The 15054-nt window shown below is 49.0% G+C and overlaps 2 protein-coding genes across 2 annotated transcripts; one reads left to right on the top strand and one right to left on the bottom strand.

Annotated features, from left to right (window-relative positions):
- Nucleotides 1-5692: 5692 nt before the first annotated feature.
- Nucleotides 5693-10233, top strand: LOC124703224 (heterogeneous nuclear ribonucleoprotein Q-like). The gene is made up of 9 exons (XM_047235444.1): nucleotides 5693-5738; nucleotides 6832-7272; nucleotides 7353-7463; nucleotides 7930-8070; nucleotides 8174-8353; nucleotides 8440-8644; nucleotides 8729-8910; nucleotides 9013-9095; nucleotides 9590-10233. The coding sequence occupies exons 2-9, from the start codon at nucleotides 6859-6861 to the stop codon at nucleotides 9810-9812; spliced, it is 1539 nt and encodes a 512-aa protein (XP_047091400.1). The 5' UTR covers nucleotides 5693-5738; nucleotides 6832-6858; the 3' UTR covers nucleotides 9813-10233.
- A 1675-nt stretch (nucleotides 10234-11908) lies between these two features.
- LOC124699239 (calcium-binding protein CBP-like) lies at nucleotides 11909-14745 on the bottom strand. The gene is made up of 7 exons (XM_047231572.1): nucleotides 14684-14745; nucleotides 14465-14581; nucleotides 13968-14386; nucleotides 13018-13064; nucleotides 12723-12898; nucleotides 12190-12208; nucleotides 11909-12101 (listed from the first exon to the last, which is right to left on the bottom strand). Exons 1-7 carry the CDS (start codon nucleotides 14728-14730, stop codon nucleotides 11997-11999), a joined length of 930 nt encoding a protein of 309 aa, XP_047087528.1. The 5' UTR covers nucleotides 14731-14745; the 3' UTR covers nucleotides 11909-11996.
- Between the last annotated feature and the right edge of the window lie 309 nt (nucleotides 14746-15054).

Genomic DNA, 15054 nt, shown 5'->3' with positions numbered 1-15054 from the left:
TAAAAACAAGAAACAAAAAGATGCAATTGCAGTAATCTAAAGGAAATAACTCTCGAGCACCCACACCCAAGGATGTGAATACCTTTTACCTTACCTCCCCGACAACGGCGCCGTGAAAATAGCTTGATGTCTACGCACGCTTCTATTCCTCGTAGACAGTTGTTGGGCCTCCAAGAGCGAGAGGTTCGTAGAACAAGCAAGCAAGTTTTCCTTAAGTGAATCACCCAAGGTTTATCGAACTCAGGGAGGTAGAGGTCAAAGATATCCCTCTCAAGCAACCCCGCAATTAAGATACAAGAAGTCTCTTGTGTCCCCAACACACCTAATACACTTGTCGGATGTATATGTGCACTAGTTCGGCGAAGAGATAGTGAAATACAAGTAATATGGATGATTATAAGTAGTAATTGCAATCTGAAATAAAAATGGCAGCAAGCGAACATGTAGCGTAACTTGTTGGAAACGGTGTTTCAATGCTTAGAAACAAGGCCTAGGGATCATACTTTCACTAGTGGACACTCTCAACAATGATCACATAATTGAATAAATAAATTCTACTCTCAAACACTCTCTTGTTGGATAACAAACACCATTCATTGTGTAGGGCTGCAAAAGCACACCTCAAGCCGGAGTAAACAAGCTCCACAACGTCATAAAGGAATCACACATGATGCGCACACTCGTCACCATCACACCGTGGAGAGTGACTCCGGAGTTCATATTAAAGTAACCTCTAGAGTGCATAATAGACAAGAGTAACATCTACATATTCAACTAGATTACAAAGCTCATGATCACATAAAGATCACACCATGGGAGAGAGAGATGAACCACATAGCTACCGGTAGAGCCCCTCAGCCTCGGGGGAGAACTACTCCCTCCTCATCATGGGAGTCAGCAGCGGCGATGAAGATGGCGGTGGTGTCGATGGAGATGACTCCGGGGGTCGATCCCCGTCCCGGCAGGGTGCCGAAACAGGAACTTCTGACCCCCGAAACTAGGTTTCGCGATGGCGGCGGCGCTCCGGGAGTCTTTCTGGAGTATGATAGATATATCTCGGGTTTTCGCGTCGTGGGGGAATAAATAGGCAAAGGGGCGATGTCGGTGGAGTCCCGAGGTGGGCTCCCCACACCCCGGCGCGCCTGGGGGCCTGGCCGCGCCGCCCTATGGGGAGGAGGCCATGGGCTTCCCCCGGGCTTGCCCTTCTGGCTCCGTGCGTCCCTCGGAAAATAGGAGGTTTGGCTTTTGTTTCGTCGAATTCCGAGAATATTGCCCGAACAGCTTTCCTGGAACCAAAAACAGCAGAAAACAGGAACTGGCACTGTGGCATCTTGTTAATAGGTTAGTCCCAGAAAATGTATAATAATGATATATAATGCATATAAAACATGTAGGTATTGTCATAAAACTAGCATGGAACATAAGAAATTATAGATACGTTGGAGACGTATCAGCAACGACTTAAGTAGTATAAAGCTCTCAACATGTATATCAGCAATTTCATTTAGGAGTGAATTCACCTGTTGTTTAAGTAGTCTTGCACGAGCCCTTGTAATGGGTCCAATCTTGACTTCGTTGAACTTGAGCTTCACAGCAACATCTTTATCATCATGTAATGATGGAGGTAGTAGTGCATAGAACCATGACAAGCTCACGGTAGATAATTTCTGCCATAGGAGAGAAACAGGCGAAAATCATGCCACGGCATAACCACGACAGGACTCACGGCAGGAGTTCCTGTCACGACAGAGAAAACAATAGAAATTGTGCCACGGCAGACTCTAGATTTGATCAAAAACTAAAACTTAAATTCAATGCAGTCTTAGGCTACGACAAACCCTAACCCTAATATTTTTGGCTTTTTCTCTATAGGACACAACTCACAACTCAACTATGGGGTGAATTTGTGGATGCTTACCGAGGAAACGCTGGAATCTGATACCAAGATGATAAGGGGTGGCCCGATCTTCTCAGTAAGCGAAGTGGATGGTGATGAACACGATGATGAACTCGATGATAAGTCGAGGATAACTTGTATGAAGCTGACGAGTCTCTCTCGATCGATCCCTGTCGCCAATGCAACAGCTCTCAACCCTGCAAGATATTCGCAACTCCACACACTTGCACACGTAGCCACCGACCACGAAGCGGTTAATTTATAGTCTCCCAATTCCCAGTGGAACGATAGATCACACAAACTTTCAGTAGCAAAACACTAGATCGATGCGAATTTGTGCATAGAATTCAGTAGTATTACGTAGCAATCAAGTATGAACTAGGGTTTATCTTAAACATGGTCTAAACTAATCTGGGGGTGTCTTTGGGGCTTATATAGGCGTCCAGGACAACTAGGGTACGAAAACAAGGGATAGAAACCGACCCAAAACGGGATTCGACCAAACTGGTTCGGACCCAGGCGGTACTACCACTGGGCAGGGCGGCAGTGCCGATGCTCCTGGGCGGCAATGCCGCTGAAGTTCTTCTCCTTCGACGCGCTTGCCTCCCTCTCCTCCCTCGCACATCCGTGGAATATCTTCACGTCCAGCACCTCATGTAGCTCTTCTTCTACCCGTGCAATGCTTAATTCTCCTTCATACCTGATCATACATAAATGCAATGACTTAGTTAGTATAAAGATCTCAACATGTATATCAGCAATATCATTTAGGAGTGAATTCACCAGTTGTTTAAGTAGTTCTGCACGAGCCCTTGTAATGGGTCAAATCCTGACTTTGTTGGAGTTGAACTTCACATCAACATCTGTATCATCATGTAATCACAGAGGTAGTAGTTTAGTAGGGATGTCCTCATCAGATGGAGTCCCTACAGCGGCACGATTTTGTTAAAGTTCTAGTCACCCTTTGTGCGATCTGGACGGCGAGGCGAAAAACCATTCATGAGAGGATTTTCAGAGCCCATTATCCACACATTTTTTGTACGGAGTTTTCTTGATGACTTAGCCTTGGTCACAAAGCCGAAGCCACCTTCTGCTCATCCAACACCACTAGCAACTGCACCTCGACGGATTTCTCCTCCAGACGATCTTGTTAAAGCAAATGTAGATGGGGCGGTCTCGCGGGATAATGGAAAAGGTTCGGTAGCTGTTATTTTCAGAGACAGAGAAGGACATTATTTGGGATATTTAACCATTGTTTTTCTAGGAGTTACAGATCCACCATCGCTGGAAGCAGTAGCATGTCGCGAGGCTCTCTCTTTGGCGGATGATTTACCCATACAAAAACTCTGTGTTGCATCTGATTGCAAGCAAGTTGTTAATGATATTGCTGCTGATCCGGGAGGCGTTTATGCACCGATTATCAAAAAGACCTTTTTTGATCTTAATACATCTATTAGAGTTTGAAAAATCCACCTTTATCCATGAAGGAAGGAAATCAAACTCGAAAGGTCGTAGCTTAGAGCATCCCCACTCGTTGGCGCTCCCCACGCCCAAATCCGGCGAAATTTTCGTCCGGATTGGAGGAAGATTTGGCGTGGGGAGTAGTAGTTTCCCAGCCGCGTGCCCGAGCGAAGTCGACGATGCGAATTTAAAAAACGGAAACTTGACAAACTACGGCTAAAAACGGGTGAATATAGACTAAATTTAATGATATTTATTATATTACGGGCGGAGTTCATACATAGAGGCCGAATTCGACTATATTTCGAATTCGGCTAGGGGAATTCAAACGCTAATTTTAAAACACGGCGCTCTACATGCCGAAATGGCGGTAGAACACCGTGTAGTCACCGCCGTCGTCGTCGGAGCCGTCGTCGTTGGCCTTCGGCCGCGCGGCCCGGCTGCTGCTGCCACGGCCGGCGTCTCCCCGGCCCGGGGATGGCTTGTACCGGTCGTCGTCGGAGGACTCGAGGTCGACGACGGGGACGAGCGACGCCGGATGGAGGTGTCGCGAGGACGGCGGTACCGCGCGACATCGTCGTTGGCGGTTGGAGCGGCGCGGGCGACGAGTTGGCGTGCGGCGGCCGAGGTCCGGCAGCCGCCGCCGCTGCTCCGCCTCTCGGCGCTCCCGGTCGCGCCGGCCCGGTCCGATGCGGCGTCGTCCGCGCGCTTCTCCTCCTCCATGTCATGCGGCGACCCGGCGATCGCCTCCGCCATCGCGGCGTCCTCCGCGCGCTTCGCCTCCTCCTCGGCGAGCCGGCTTGCGGCGGCCTCTTTCTTCGTCTTCTTCGCGCCGCTGCGGCGCGGAAGGCCGGTCGCGGATGACGAGGGCGCCGCTGCTGCGCCCTACGGTCGTCGACGGAGACGCCGGCTCCTTCTTGACGCGCACCGGCGTCGAAGGCGACGTCGCCTCCTCCCTCTTCACCGGCGCCAAGGATGACCTCGACGCCGATCCGGAAGACGACGAGCCGGCGGCCATGCGCCGTGGCTGCCGGGACGTTTCCCCGACGGCGGCTCGCCGATGCCCTCGATGCCGATGGAGGGGGCATCGTGAGCACCGGGAAGTTGCCGCCCTCGATGTGCGCGAGGACGTTCGCCAGCGTCCTTTCCGGCGCGCTCCACCACCGTCGGCGGCCCGCGGCGTTGTTGCGCGGAGGCGGAGGCGGTGGGCCGTCGTAGGCCGCCAGCTCCCGCTCCCACCGCCGGAGGAAGTAGGAGTTCCACCGCGTGTAGTTGTCGGGGTGGTGGCGCGGGTCGGCGCGCTCCTCGTCGGTCATGGTCATCCTCGCCTCCTCGATGGCGACGTCGAGGGCGTGGCCCCGCGGCGGCGGCGGGATTGGTACGCCGCCGCACTTAGCCGCCGGCCGCCTCCGGGAGGCCTCGTGTCCGGCGGGCGGGGGTACCCGCCCGGCGGAGGAGGTGCCCCTCCCACGCGTGGAGCGACCGACGGGGAAGCCGTTGTTGGCTGCGCCGTCGTCGTCGTAGAACGCCATCGGGAGAGTAGAGGGAGAGTGGAGGGAGAGTGGAGCACGGGGTACGCCTCGCGGCGAGCGGACCGGCGTATATAGGCGTGGCTGGCGCGGGGGATTAAATGCCGCGTGGAATGCGACGCGTCCGCGGCGAGCCGACCGGCGGCGGCCTTTAGTGCGCGCGGAAGACGATGCGTGCACGGAAGACGACGACATTAACTCGCCGCGTGGCCGACGAATGCGGACCGGCGGCGAGGCTTTTACGGCGCGCGGAAGACGATGCGATGAGGACGACGATCGGTTTCTCTCGCCGACAAGTTGGGGCCACCGGACGCGCGGAAGTTTCCTCGGTCTTTCCCGCGCTTTCGTTTCGTCCGGAGTCCCCGAGCGCTCCCCGGGGGGGCGGGGATGGCGTGGGATCGCCGGATGAATTTAGGCCCAAATCCGGACGAAAACGAGAAACCGGGGGCGCGACTGGGCGAATTACGCCGTCCGGAAAAAAGCTCGCCGGGGACCTCGTCGGGGGACGAGTGGAGATGCTCTTAGGCCCAGGGCGTCACGTGTGGCTTCTTGAACCCTGTGATGTTTTGGCCTTTGATCAATAGAGCAAGTTATCGTCAAAAAGAAAAAGGAAATCCAGGGATGAGACTGTGACGACGGAAAAGACTGAGGGGCTAGACTGAAAAAATCTTCACTAAATGTGCCGCGACCTTGTCGGGCCTCTTCTTCGTCTCCCTCCCTCTAGCTAGGGCTGGCTGCTCCTCTTCCCCTTCGCCGACGCCCCGCCTCCTCTATCTCCGCCAATCGAGCTGCGCCGTCTCCCCGCTGGATTCGAGCCGCGTTCCTTCCTCGCCGATAAGAGAGAGACAGAGGTAAACTCGCCGAATCCCTCGCCAAGATCTGTCCTTTTCCGGGCTCCGATTCGGTGCGATTTGGGTTCTATGCTGCGACAGCGATATGGATAGGATAACTTGTGAATCCTTCCATGTAGGGTAGGCCTTGTTGCCTGTTGCGTTGATTGAACTGGTAAAATCATAGGTTCTGTTGCTTCGATTTTTGTAGTTTTATTTGTCCAATTCGGGCAGGCAGATGCCGTAGTGACATAAACCTGGCTAAAATGATCCATCTTCTTGCGTAGGTTGCTTTGCTAACGAACTGCAATCCAAAAAAATAAAATTGCGAAAGAAACTGCAATCCAATTTGTATCCGCTATTTTGTAAGTTTTACTAAATGGTGTGATTTTACTCAGTTATTTTTCTTCATTTTAATTTTATGTTATTTCAAATTGTGTTGCCGACGTGTTGAACATTGTGTTGATTTAATAATGGGTACACTTGTTATGGGCATTGTGGCACAACCAACAGTAGAGGTTACTTACTTCCCCCATAGAAAAAAAGAACGGTTAGTTTGCTGTGCCTGTCAGTATGGAAGTCATTTGCGTTGTAGTTTGCCTGTCATGATTCTGTCCAATCCTTTGCAGATTTAATTAAAATCTGTGTAGGATGATCATATTTTATTTTGTCACCAGTCAGATTCTTAACTAGCGCCATGCTATTTACTTCAGTTTGGTTTACATTAGATGCACATATTATGTACATTATTATCTACTTCTCACTGTGCTTTTTCTTCCTGTCCCTTTCCTTTCATTCCATTCATTTCATGGAACATTGCCACCTTTCAATTACACCATCAGCATGCTTGTCCCTCGTTTGTATACCCTTGCCGTCTTCTCCGTGCTTGTTCAGGATTGTGTTCTTGAGAACCTCCCTGTATCACCCTCAGCATACACAATTTCTTCATTTGTTCCTTAAGCAATTCCGTGCTATCCAGTTTGTCACCTATGGCTACATCCAAGTTGATATTAGTGCATACCACTTGTTCTACTTGTTTCTGTTGTTTTTTGTCCTATCCACATGTCATCAATTTGCTCTCCCGATATTTTTGGCTCCTGTGCTCTTTCCTTAGTTGCCTTGCAACTTCGAGCTCTTCAAGATGCCTAGGAGGACAGAAGATGCTGCGTTTCCCAACCAAGTTGAACCAGAAGAATGCTTGGAGTTTGATGATCATGAAGAGGAGGTAGAAGAGGAAGAGGTTGAGTATGAAGAAATTGAGGAGGAGGTAGAGGAGGTAGAGGAGGAGGTGGAGGAGGACGAGGATATTTTGGAGGAAGTAGAGGAGTCGGAGGAGGAGGAAGACCCTGAAGAAAGAGAAGTTGATGACAGTGACAGCAAATTGGAAGATGTTCATCAGCAGGTTGAGGCTGAAGATGGGAATGACAAAGAGAAGCATGCGGAGCTTCTTTCTCTTCCTCCTCATGGATCTGAAGTATATGTTGGGGGCATCTCCACTGGGGCATCTTCTGAAGATCTCAAGAAACTATGCGAGCCAGTTGGCGAAGTTGTGGAAGTGAGTACCGCCCACTTTTTTAGGGTTAACATTTCTATGTGTATTTTCTGCACTTACATGTTCTCCTTTTTTGTATGCAGGTGAGAATAATGCAAGGCAAGCCGGGCAAAATGGATTATGCTTTTGTTACTTTCAGAACTAAGAATCTCGCTTTGAAGGCCATCGAAAAATTGGACAATTCAACTTTCAAGGTTTGTTTTCCACTGATCTTACACATTGACAATCATGTTCTCGTGTCAATGAATCTTAACTCTTAATAATGAACTTAATGTTCATGGTTTGACATGGTGCTTTACAAGCTTAAACAATTACATGTGTATCTGTGTACTCCAGACCTCCCTGGGTGAGTGAGTAGGGAGGTGTGGAATAAAGCTGTGTTAAGTACTTAACTTATGTACTCCGGTACTACTTCTGGCAATATTGAGAACTATGTGTATGTTTTTTTAAAGTAAGTTTGACCTATCAAACCTTGCTGTTACGTTTAACTGCAAACTGCTATTTAATTGCAATTTCAATTTTGTGGAGGATTGTAACCTATAATTATACTGATATTTTAGGACTCCATATAATGTGGATCATAGTTTCGGTACCTTACAACATAGATGTGCAGTGATAGTCTTGTGCTAACTGAAATTTGTCTGCTTCTTCTCATAACAGGGAAATAGGATAAATGTTTCTTCCTCGCAGGCTAAGAACAAGCTATTTGTTGGAAATGTTCCTCGCAGTTGGGCACATGACGATTTGAAAAAGGCTGTGGAAGAGGTTGGTCCTGGAGTATTAAAAGTTGATCTCATTAAGGTAAAAAAAAAATATTTGATGATCAAAACTAGAATAGTTGACCAACTACACTGTGCAACCCCACACATATCTTTTTACCCTAAAAGAATTTATGTTGTTATAGGACAAGCGTACGGATGGCAATAAAGGTTATGGTTTTGTTGAATACCATAATAATGCATGTGCTGAGTATTCGAAGCAGAAGATGTCTACAGAAGATTTCAAACTAGATACAAACTCTCCTACTGTCAGCTGGGCAGATGTTAAGAATGTTGATTCTACCTCTGCCGGCTCTACTTCACAGGTTCTTGAATAATCAGATAGATAAATCCTACTCTTTTTTCTGGTTTCTTATCATGATATCTTATATGAACTTGTGTTCGGTTTTAGGGAAAATCTGTATATGTCAAAAACCTGCCCATGGATGTTACTCCAAAGCAGCTGAAAAAGCTGTTTGAGCACCATGGTGAAATTATAAAAGTTGTTCTCCCCCCTTCAAAAGATGGTCATGATAATAGGTATGGTTTTGTTCACTTTAAGGACCATCACATGGCCATGAAGGCTGTGAAGAACACAGAGAAGTATGAGCTGGATGGTGAGCTTTCCTCTTGAGTTGGAATGTTCTAGTCTTGTTTGTTATATTTGGTGCACTTAAGATCATTTTTTTTCTCTCTAACAGGTCAGCTCCTGGAATGCTCGCTTGCAAAACCTCCTGCCGATAGAAAGGACGAGACCGTATCAGTATCTAATGCAAAAGGTGGTCCGTTGCTCCATGCCCCACTTGGATATGGTATCATGCCACGACCAGATGCCTATGGTGCACCTCCTGCTTACGGTGCACCCCCTGCTTATGGTGCACAGGTATATCACATCTTCCGACACCTGTTTCATGTGGTAAATTGATGATGCATATATGTAAGGATTAAGGAAGAAACCATGCTAAATGTCTTGCAACTTTTGCAGCCTTTGTTGTATGCCCCAGGAGCTCCTCCTGGTGCAGCAATGGTTCCAATGCTTCTACCGGATGGGCGTCTTGTATATGTTGTGTAAGTGCTACCTTGTGCTGAAATCCCTACAAGATAAACCCATGAACTCTTGATTAGCTGCTGTGAGGAGTAGATGGGTCCCTGTTTTTCATTGGATTCCTGGAGTTATTATCATGTAAAGTTAGTTGTTTATACAAGTCTGTGGTTAAAAAACATGAGTCACTCTCTTGTCATAGATACATTATATGCACTACTTGCATTAAATTATCCAGCACACATTAAAAGTCGAATACTGTAACAAAGAAATGTGTGACAGTTGCACATGTTACTTAGTAAACAGCACATGCCTATCTTGGTAAAGATGAGGTCGGAAAATTATGTGTGCTAGCTGGATACCTGGGTGTCATAAGGCTGTTGTTTGACCAATTTGTGTTGGCCAGAGACCCATATATGTCATGTCGTTATAGATCTGATGATCATTTGCTGCCATGCTGATTCTCGTTATATTGATATACATTTACAATGCTGAACTAACAGTCCGTTCCTCTTTGCAGACAACAGCATGCAGTGCAGCAGCACTACGCTTCCCCTCCACCCCCGGTGCGGCAGCATCAGCATTTCTCGTCTCATTCGTCACATGCACGGCAAAGTGGACACCATGGTGGTGGTAGTGGTGGGGGCAGTGGTGGATCAAGCAGGTACGGGTCTGGTACAAAGCGGCCGAGGGGAGATGACAACAGCAGCAGCAGCCGCAACAATGGCCGGCAACGTCGATAGTGGACTTAGGAGGTGTGCGGTACTTTTGGTTCTAGCATCAGCTAGGAGTAATAAGTCCATGTTTCCCCCCCTCAGATTTTTTGACAAACCTACCTGCTCAACCTTGTCCCTGTGAACTGCAAAACCATCTTTTCTGCACCACTATCTTTAGCAGCTGTGAATTACACATTGAAGTCGTTTTTGGTTTGTCTTTGCGTAGTTTCTGCTATGGCGGGTCCAGTTTAGAACCGACAGGAACTACACTGGTGTCTGATGCTCGTGCTAGCTAGGCTGCCCATCCAGAGCAGACTGCAGAACAACAGCAAATGACACTCTTGTGTGGACTAGCTTAGTTTCAGTTCGTTCTACAGCTATGAACTTGTTTGTTGATCCTTGGAATTGCATGCACGAACAGAAATACCAAATGGTTTCATAAAATTAATATCAGTTACTACCACATTCATGTGATGGCTATCGTCAGATAACTTTTAATTCTACAAAACCTTTTTCTACACAGAAATTATAAGGCATTTAGTTTGCCTGAACGTTGAGAACATCATGCTGCCCGTTTCAGGGACTAACGTTTTCTGCACAGCTACTTTTTGCAGCTGTGTTAATTACATCTTGAGGTCGTTTTTGGTTTGTCTTTGCCTTGTTTCTGCTATAGCTAATCCAGTCAAGAACCGACAGGAACAGCATTGGTGTCTGATATTCGTTGTAGCTAGGCTGCTCTGGCAAGAAGAAATCCAGAGCAGACTGCAGAACAACAGCAAATGGCGCTCCTGTGTGGACTAGCTTGGTTTCAGTTTGTTCTACATCTATGAACTTCTCTGTTAATTCTTTGAATTGCACGCACGAGCAGACATGTGGTTTCATAAAATTATATCAGTTGCTATTAGATTCATATGATCGCTGACATCAGATAACTCAGCTACGAAGATAATTCTAGTACAAACATTAAGTTTGGCTGAACGTTGACAGCATCATCCCGCCCTTTGGCTTGTTTCATGGTTCGTCGGTGCCCCCAGGGCTGACTGCCGGCGCCGGTAGGCCGAATCGCACCACCTCCCCGTTTGGACGCACCATTACCAACGGCTTCACGTCCTCCATCCTGATGAAAGCGCCGCCGTAGTTCGGTTGCAGCCAGGCTGTCGTCCCGGCGGCGGCGGCACCATCAACCGTGTCAGGCACCAAGTTACCCGCATCCTCGACGACGACCTTGCCATCTCGCTGCTCCTCCTTCACCGCCATTGCCGGCCTCTTGGTCCCGACGTGCTGGCGCTCCTCGTCGGGCGCCGGCGTGGTCGCCGCCTTGTGCGATAGGTACACCTTGCAGATGACCTTGACGCCTTCGCCGTCCGTGGCCTCCGGTAGGACGCTGCGGAACTCCACCATGAGCCACCCGGTGTTCCTGCCGTCCGCGTCGCGGTACTGGAAGCTGTGCTGGCCGGCGCCCACCTGCCCCCAGCGGTGCCAGTAGCCGCCTCCTTCCACGGCCCGGTTCATGACCGCCGCCGGCCGGGCCCTAAGCGCGGCCGCCCCTCTCACCTTCCACTTTGTGACGCAGAGGAAGTACCAGTGCTGCCCGTCGTGGCCGAACTCACTGAACTTCTCCGTCAGCGTCGCCGGGTCGCTGCCGTACACGTCGGCGACGCAGACGACGGAGGCCAGCTCGCCCAGCGGCTGCCCTGCGATCCAGGGTTCCAGGTAGTTGTGGACTAGCTCCTCCGCGGACGGCGTGAAGTGGTATCCCGGTGGCAGGCGCGGCGGCGCCATCGGCCCCCGCGTGGGTGTTGGCTTCCAAAGCGATCACGCGCGAGAACTGTGGAAGGATTACCGACTGTGGAAAGCAAGATCGCGTGCACCACGGCGTATATATAGGAGGTTTCCCGTGCCCGAGTACGAGACGGCTTTCAGTAGCCAAAGGAATACATGATGTTGGACTCCAAACCGGATACAAAGAGCAATGAACACCATCTTCAGAATCCATATGTAAACTGCACGGTTTACTTGTCTATTGATTCTCGGAGGGTTTAAAAAGCCTGTCGCACAGCAAATTAAGCACTAAACATCCATTACTTTCGACTCGCCTGAATTATAGCCACACCGGCTAGTTGCAATAACAGCTATAGCAACAGGTATAACCATTACAATACAGTAACTCGCCAGCCTTATTAAGCTCAGCCCTGAACCACCACAGGTGAATCATGCGATGAGGAAAGGGAGCACGGTGAGCATGAACGCCTCGTAACCGAAAGTTGCAGACCCCGAGTACGCCATGTCCTTCTCCTTGAATTTCTCGGTCAGACCCTGCGAAGGTAGTTCAGCCAAATGAGCTCGGTGAAGTATGAAATAATAGTACTGTGTTCAATTTTCCACGGTATGGCGGAGGAATTACCTTCACTGTGAGGCAGCATCTGCATACATACAGAACAAACAATCAGTCAGGAATGTCTCAAAATGGTACTAAATAGTAGGGTTCAGATTATTCCTCAGATTGGAATCATAAGGCTTATTAGCTTTGCTTCAGAAAAAAAGGTGGAAAATAAAGAGTCGATTCGACGACCGACCATTTTTCAGTTTGATCTTTCACAAGTTGGACAGGATATTGGTATTCATAAGTGAAAGAAACCGAACAGCAGAGTTAATGATATAGTACAAATATCAGCAAGATATGCACAATTTAATCCATGGGAGCCCCATAGTGATGCACGTTTTCCAATATTGCATGAGCACATAATGCTGAAATTAAAGAACATTATCACATTGTGCTAAGCTTTGAACAGCAATGCAGAGTGTTTCGCCAATTTTGATCTTAACTGAGAAACTACATAACTTTAAGCTATCCAAGTGTCAGTACATTAGAGGATGCAAAAATGCTTGTGCAGTTTGATGGGAAACAGCAAAGTTTAATTGAAGGAGTGATCTTACTCAATGAAGTTGTCATATTCGACAGCTTTGTTCTTGCCCCCAGTCTTGTCAAATTTAGATACAAGCAAATCTAGCACAGTTGGGGAAACTGAATATCCCAGATCGAGAAGAGCATCACGCAGCTCTGGTGCATCAATTTTTCCACTTCGGTCACGGTCAAACCTGTCAAATATACCCTGCAAAATACATGTGGAAATTTAAAATGCAATGTTCAGAATCAACACATACAGTTAGCTGATTGGTTCCCCCACAAAACAGTAAGGAAGCTTGAAGCTGTACTGATGTAGCATCTCACCCTCCAGTTCTGAAGACTGTAAAACACAGAAGTGAACTCCTTGGGCCCTGAAAGAATTGAACACAAAATATTAAAAATTAAGAAGTTAATGAAAAAAGATACTGAAGATAAGATGAAAATCGATATGTACAAATATAGTACATATGTACTGTGCACTCGAAACAAATGAAGACAAAATACAAACAGCGGATCATTCTAGATAGCAAGCTAGAAATGTGAATTATGAGGCAGATTAAGATCACTTCATGTATTTTGTAAAACTTTCAAGCCGTAAACTACAAACTTCAGAGATTTTTTCTAGAAGATCAACTCCATAGATAAAATTGGAAATGATACTGCATAATTGCTCTACTACTGCGTAATTGCTCTACTTGTACACTGTCCTACTGCATAAGTGCTCTACTGATTCTACAAACTGTGTCCAAAATAAGCCTTTCAATGCTGGCTTTGTTGTCTACTCTACTATTTAGAGCTATACTCAATGACATCTTCAATAAAGTTTTCATAATGGAACAAGTTAAACTGAAAGTGGAAAATTTACAATGCTTGTACTAGGAAATGAAGCTCTGAGAGTTAACCCGCCGCGTCTACTGAACAGAATTTCTCACACTGCTAAGATAAGAAAAATACTACAATCACCAGTGGTAGTAATATGTCCATAATAAGAAAATAACTTGTTTTTCTACATGAACCTTCCTCATTGAAGTTCTAACTACGGTGGAAACAATCTCCAACATGACAATACTTGGCATGTGTTCCATTATATGTAACGGTAGTCCACAGGCATATTGCGCGCATTCCAAGCAAATCCTTACCCAGAAAGGAAATGGATCCACTTGTGAATTTGAACCTTTTAAAATTCGGCACTGGACGCTCTCAAATTGCGTGCCAGAGACCTGGTGGGAGGCTGAAAGAGAGAGAGATGGGTAGGGAGGGAGGGGAGGACTTGCCGATCTTGCGGACGTTAGTGTTGGTGAAGAGATACATGAGTAGGTGGACGGTGCGGAGGCTGAATCCGCTGTAGCCGGAGAGCGCGGACTGCAGCTCCTTGTCGTCGATCATGCCGCTGCCGTCGCGGTCCGCCGCCTGGAAGCAGGCGACGATGTTGGGGTCGGTCCCGGGCGGGAACGCGGACGGCACGAGCGCCGCGAACGGGCTCCCGTAGCCGCCGCCGCCGCCGTACGACGAGGGCGGAGGGGCGCCGTAGGGCTGCTGCTGCCCGGCGGGCGGGGCTCCGTAGCCGCCGTAAGGCTGCTGCTGCGGGGGCGGGCCGCCGTGGTAGGGGTCGGAGCCGGACGAGGCCTTGCCTTCCTTGGGGGGCTTCTGGCCGTAGGGCGGCGCTGGGGCTCCGTAGCCGCCGCCGCCGTAAGGGGGCGAGGAGCCGTGGTAGGGGTCGGTCTTGCCTTCCTTGGGGGGCTTCTGGCCGTACGGTTCTGGGGCTCCGTACCCGCCGTAAGGCTGCTGCTGCGGGGGTGGACCGCCGTGGTAGGGGTCGGAAGCGGAGGTCTTTCCTTCCTTGGGGGGCTTCTGGCCGTAGGGCGCTGGGGCACCGTAGCCGCCGGCGCCGCCGTAGGGCTGCTGCTGGGGCGGGGCGGCGTGGTAGTGGTCGGAGCCGGAGTTCTTGCCTTCCTTTGGGGGTTTCTGGCCGTATGGATCGGTGGGTGGGGCTCCGTAGGGGTAGCCGGAGCCGGGGGGTGGGGGGTAGCCGGCCATGGGGAATTGGGGTTTCTGTGCTCGGGTTGGTCAGGGAGATCGGCGGATGGCGGAGCGGGACGTGGGTTGGTTTCGGTTTGCTCTGCAATAGAAGAAGAAAAATGGAGCAGATCGAAAGCGCGTCGTGGCGGAGGAAGACGACGAAGGCGACGGCGGCCTAGAGGTAACGGGAGCCGTGTTGACTGACGGAGTGCGTCGCCACCAAGTCCTGTTCTTTTTTCCGTGAGGTAACGTGGCATTTGGTGTATCTTAGACCAGGTATTGTCATTTTTTTCTTGACCTGTATTGTCATTTTTTATAGGGAACCTGTACTGTCATTTGTTG

Source organism: Lolium rigidum, chromosome 3 (genome assembly GCF_022539505.1).
Source record: "Lolium rigidum isolate FL_2022 chromosome 3, APGP_CSIRO_Lrig_0.1, whole genome shotgun sequence".
In the NCBI taxonomy this organism is placed as follows: Eukaryota; Viridiplantae; Streptophyta; class Magnoliopsida; order Poales; family Poaceae; genus Lolium; species Lolium rigidum.
Note: the sequence above shows the minus strand (reverse complement) of the source record. Positions and strands in the feature narration are given on the sequence as shown.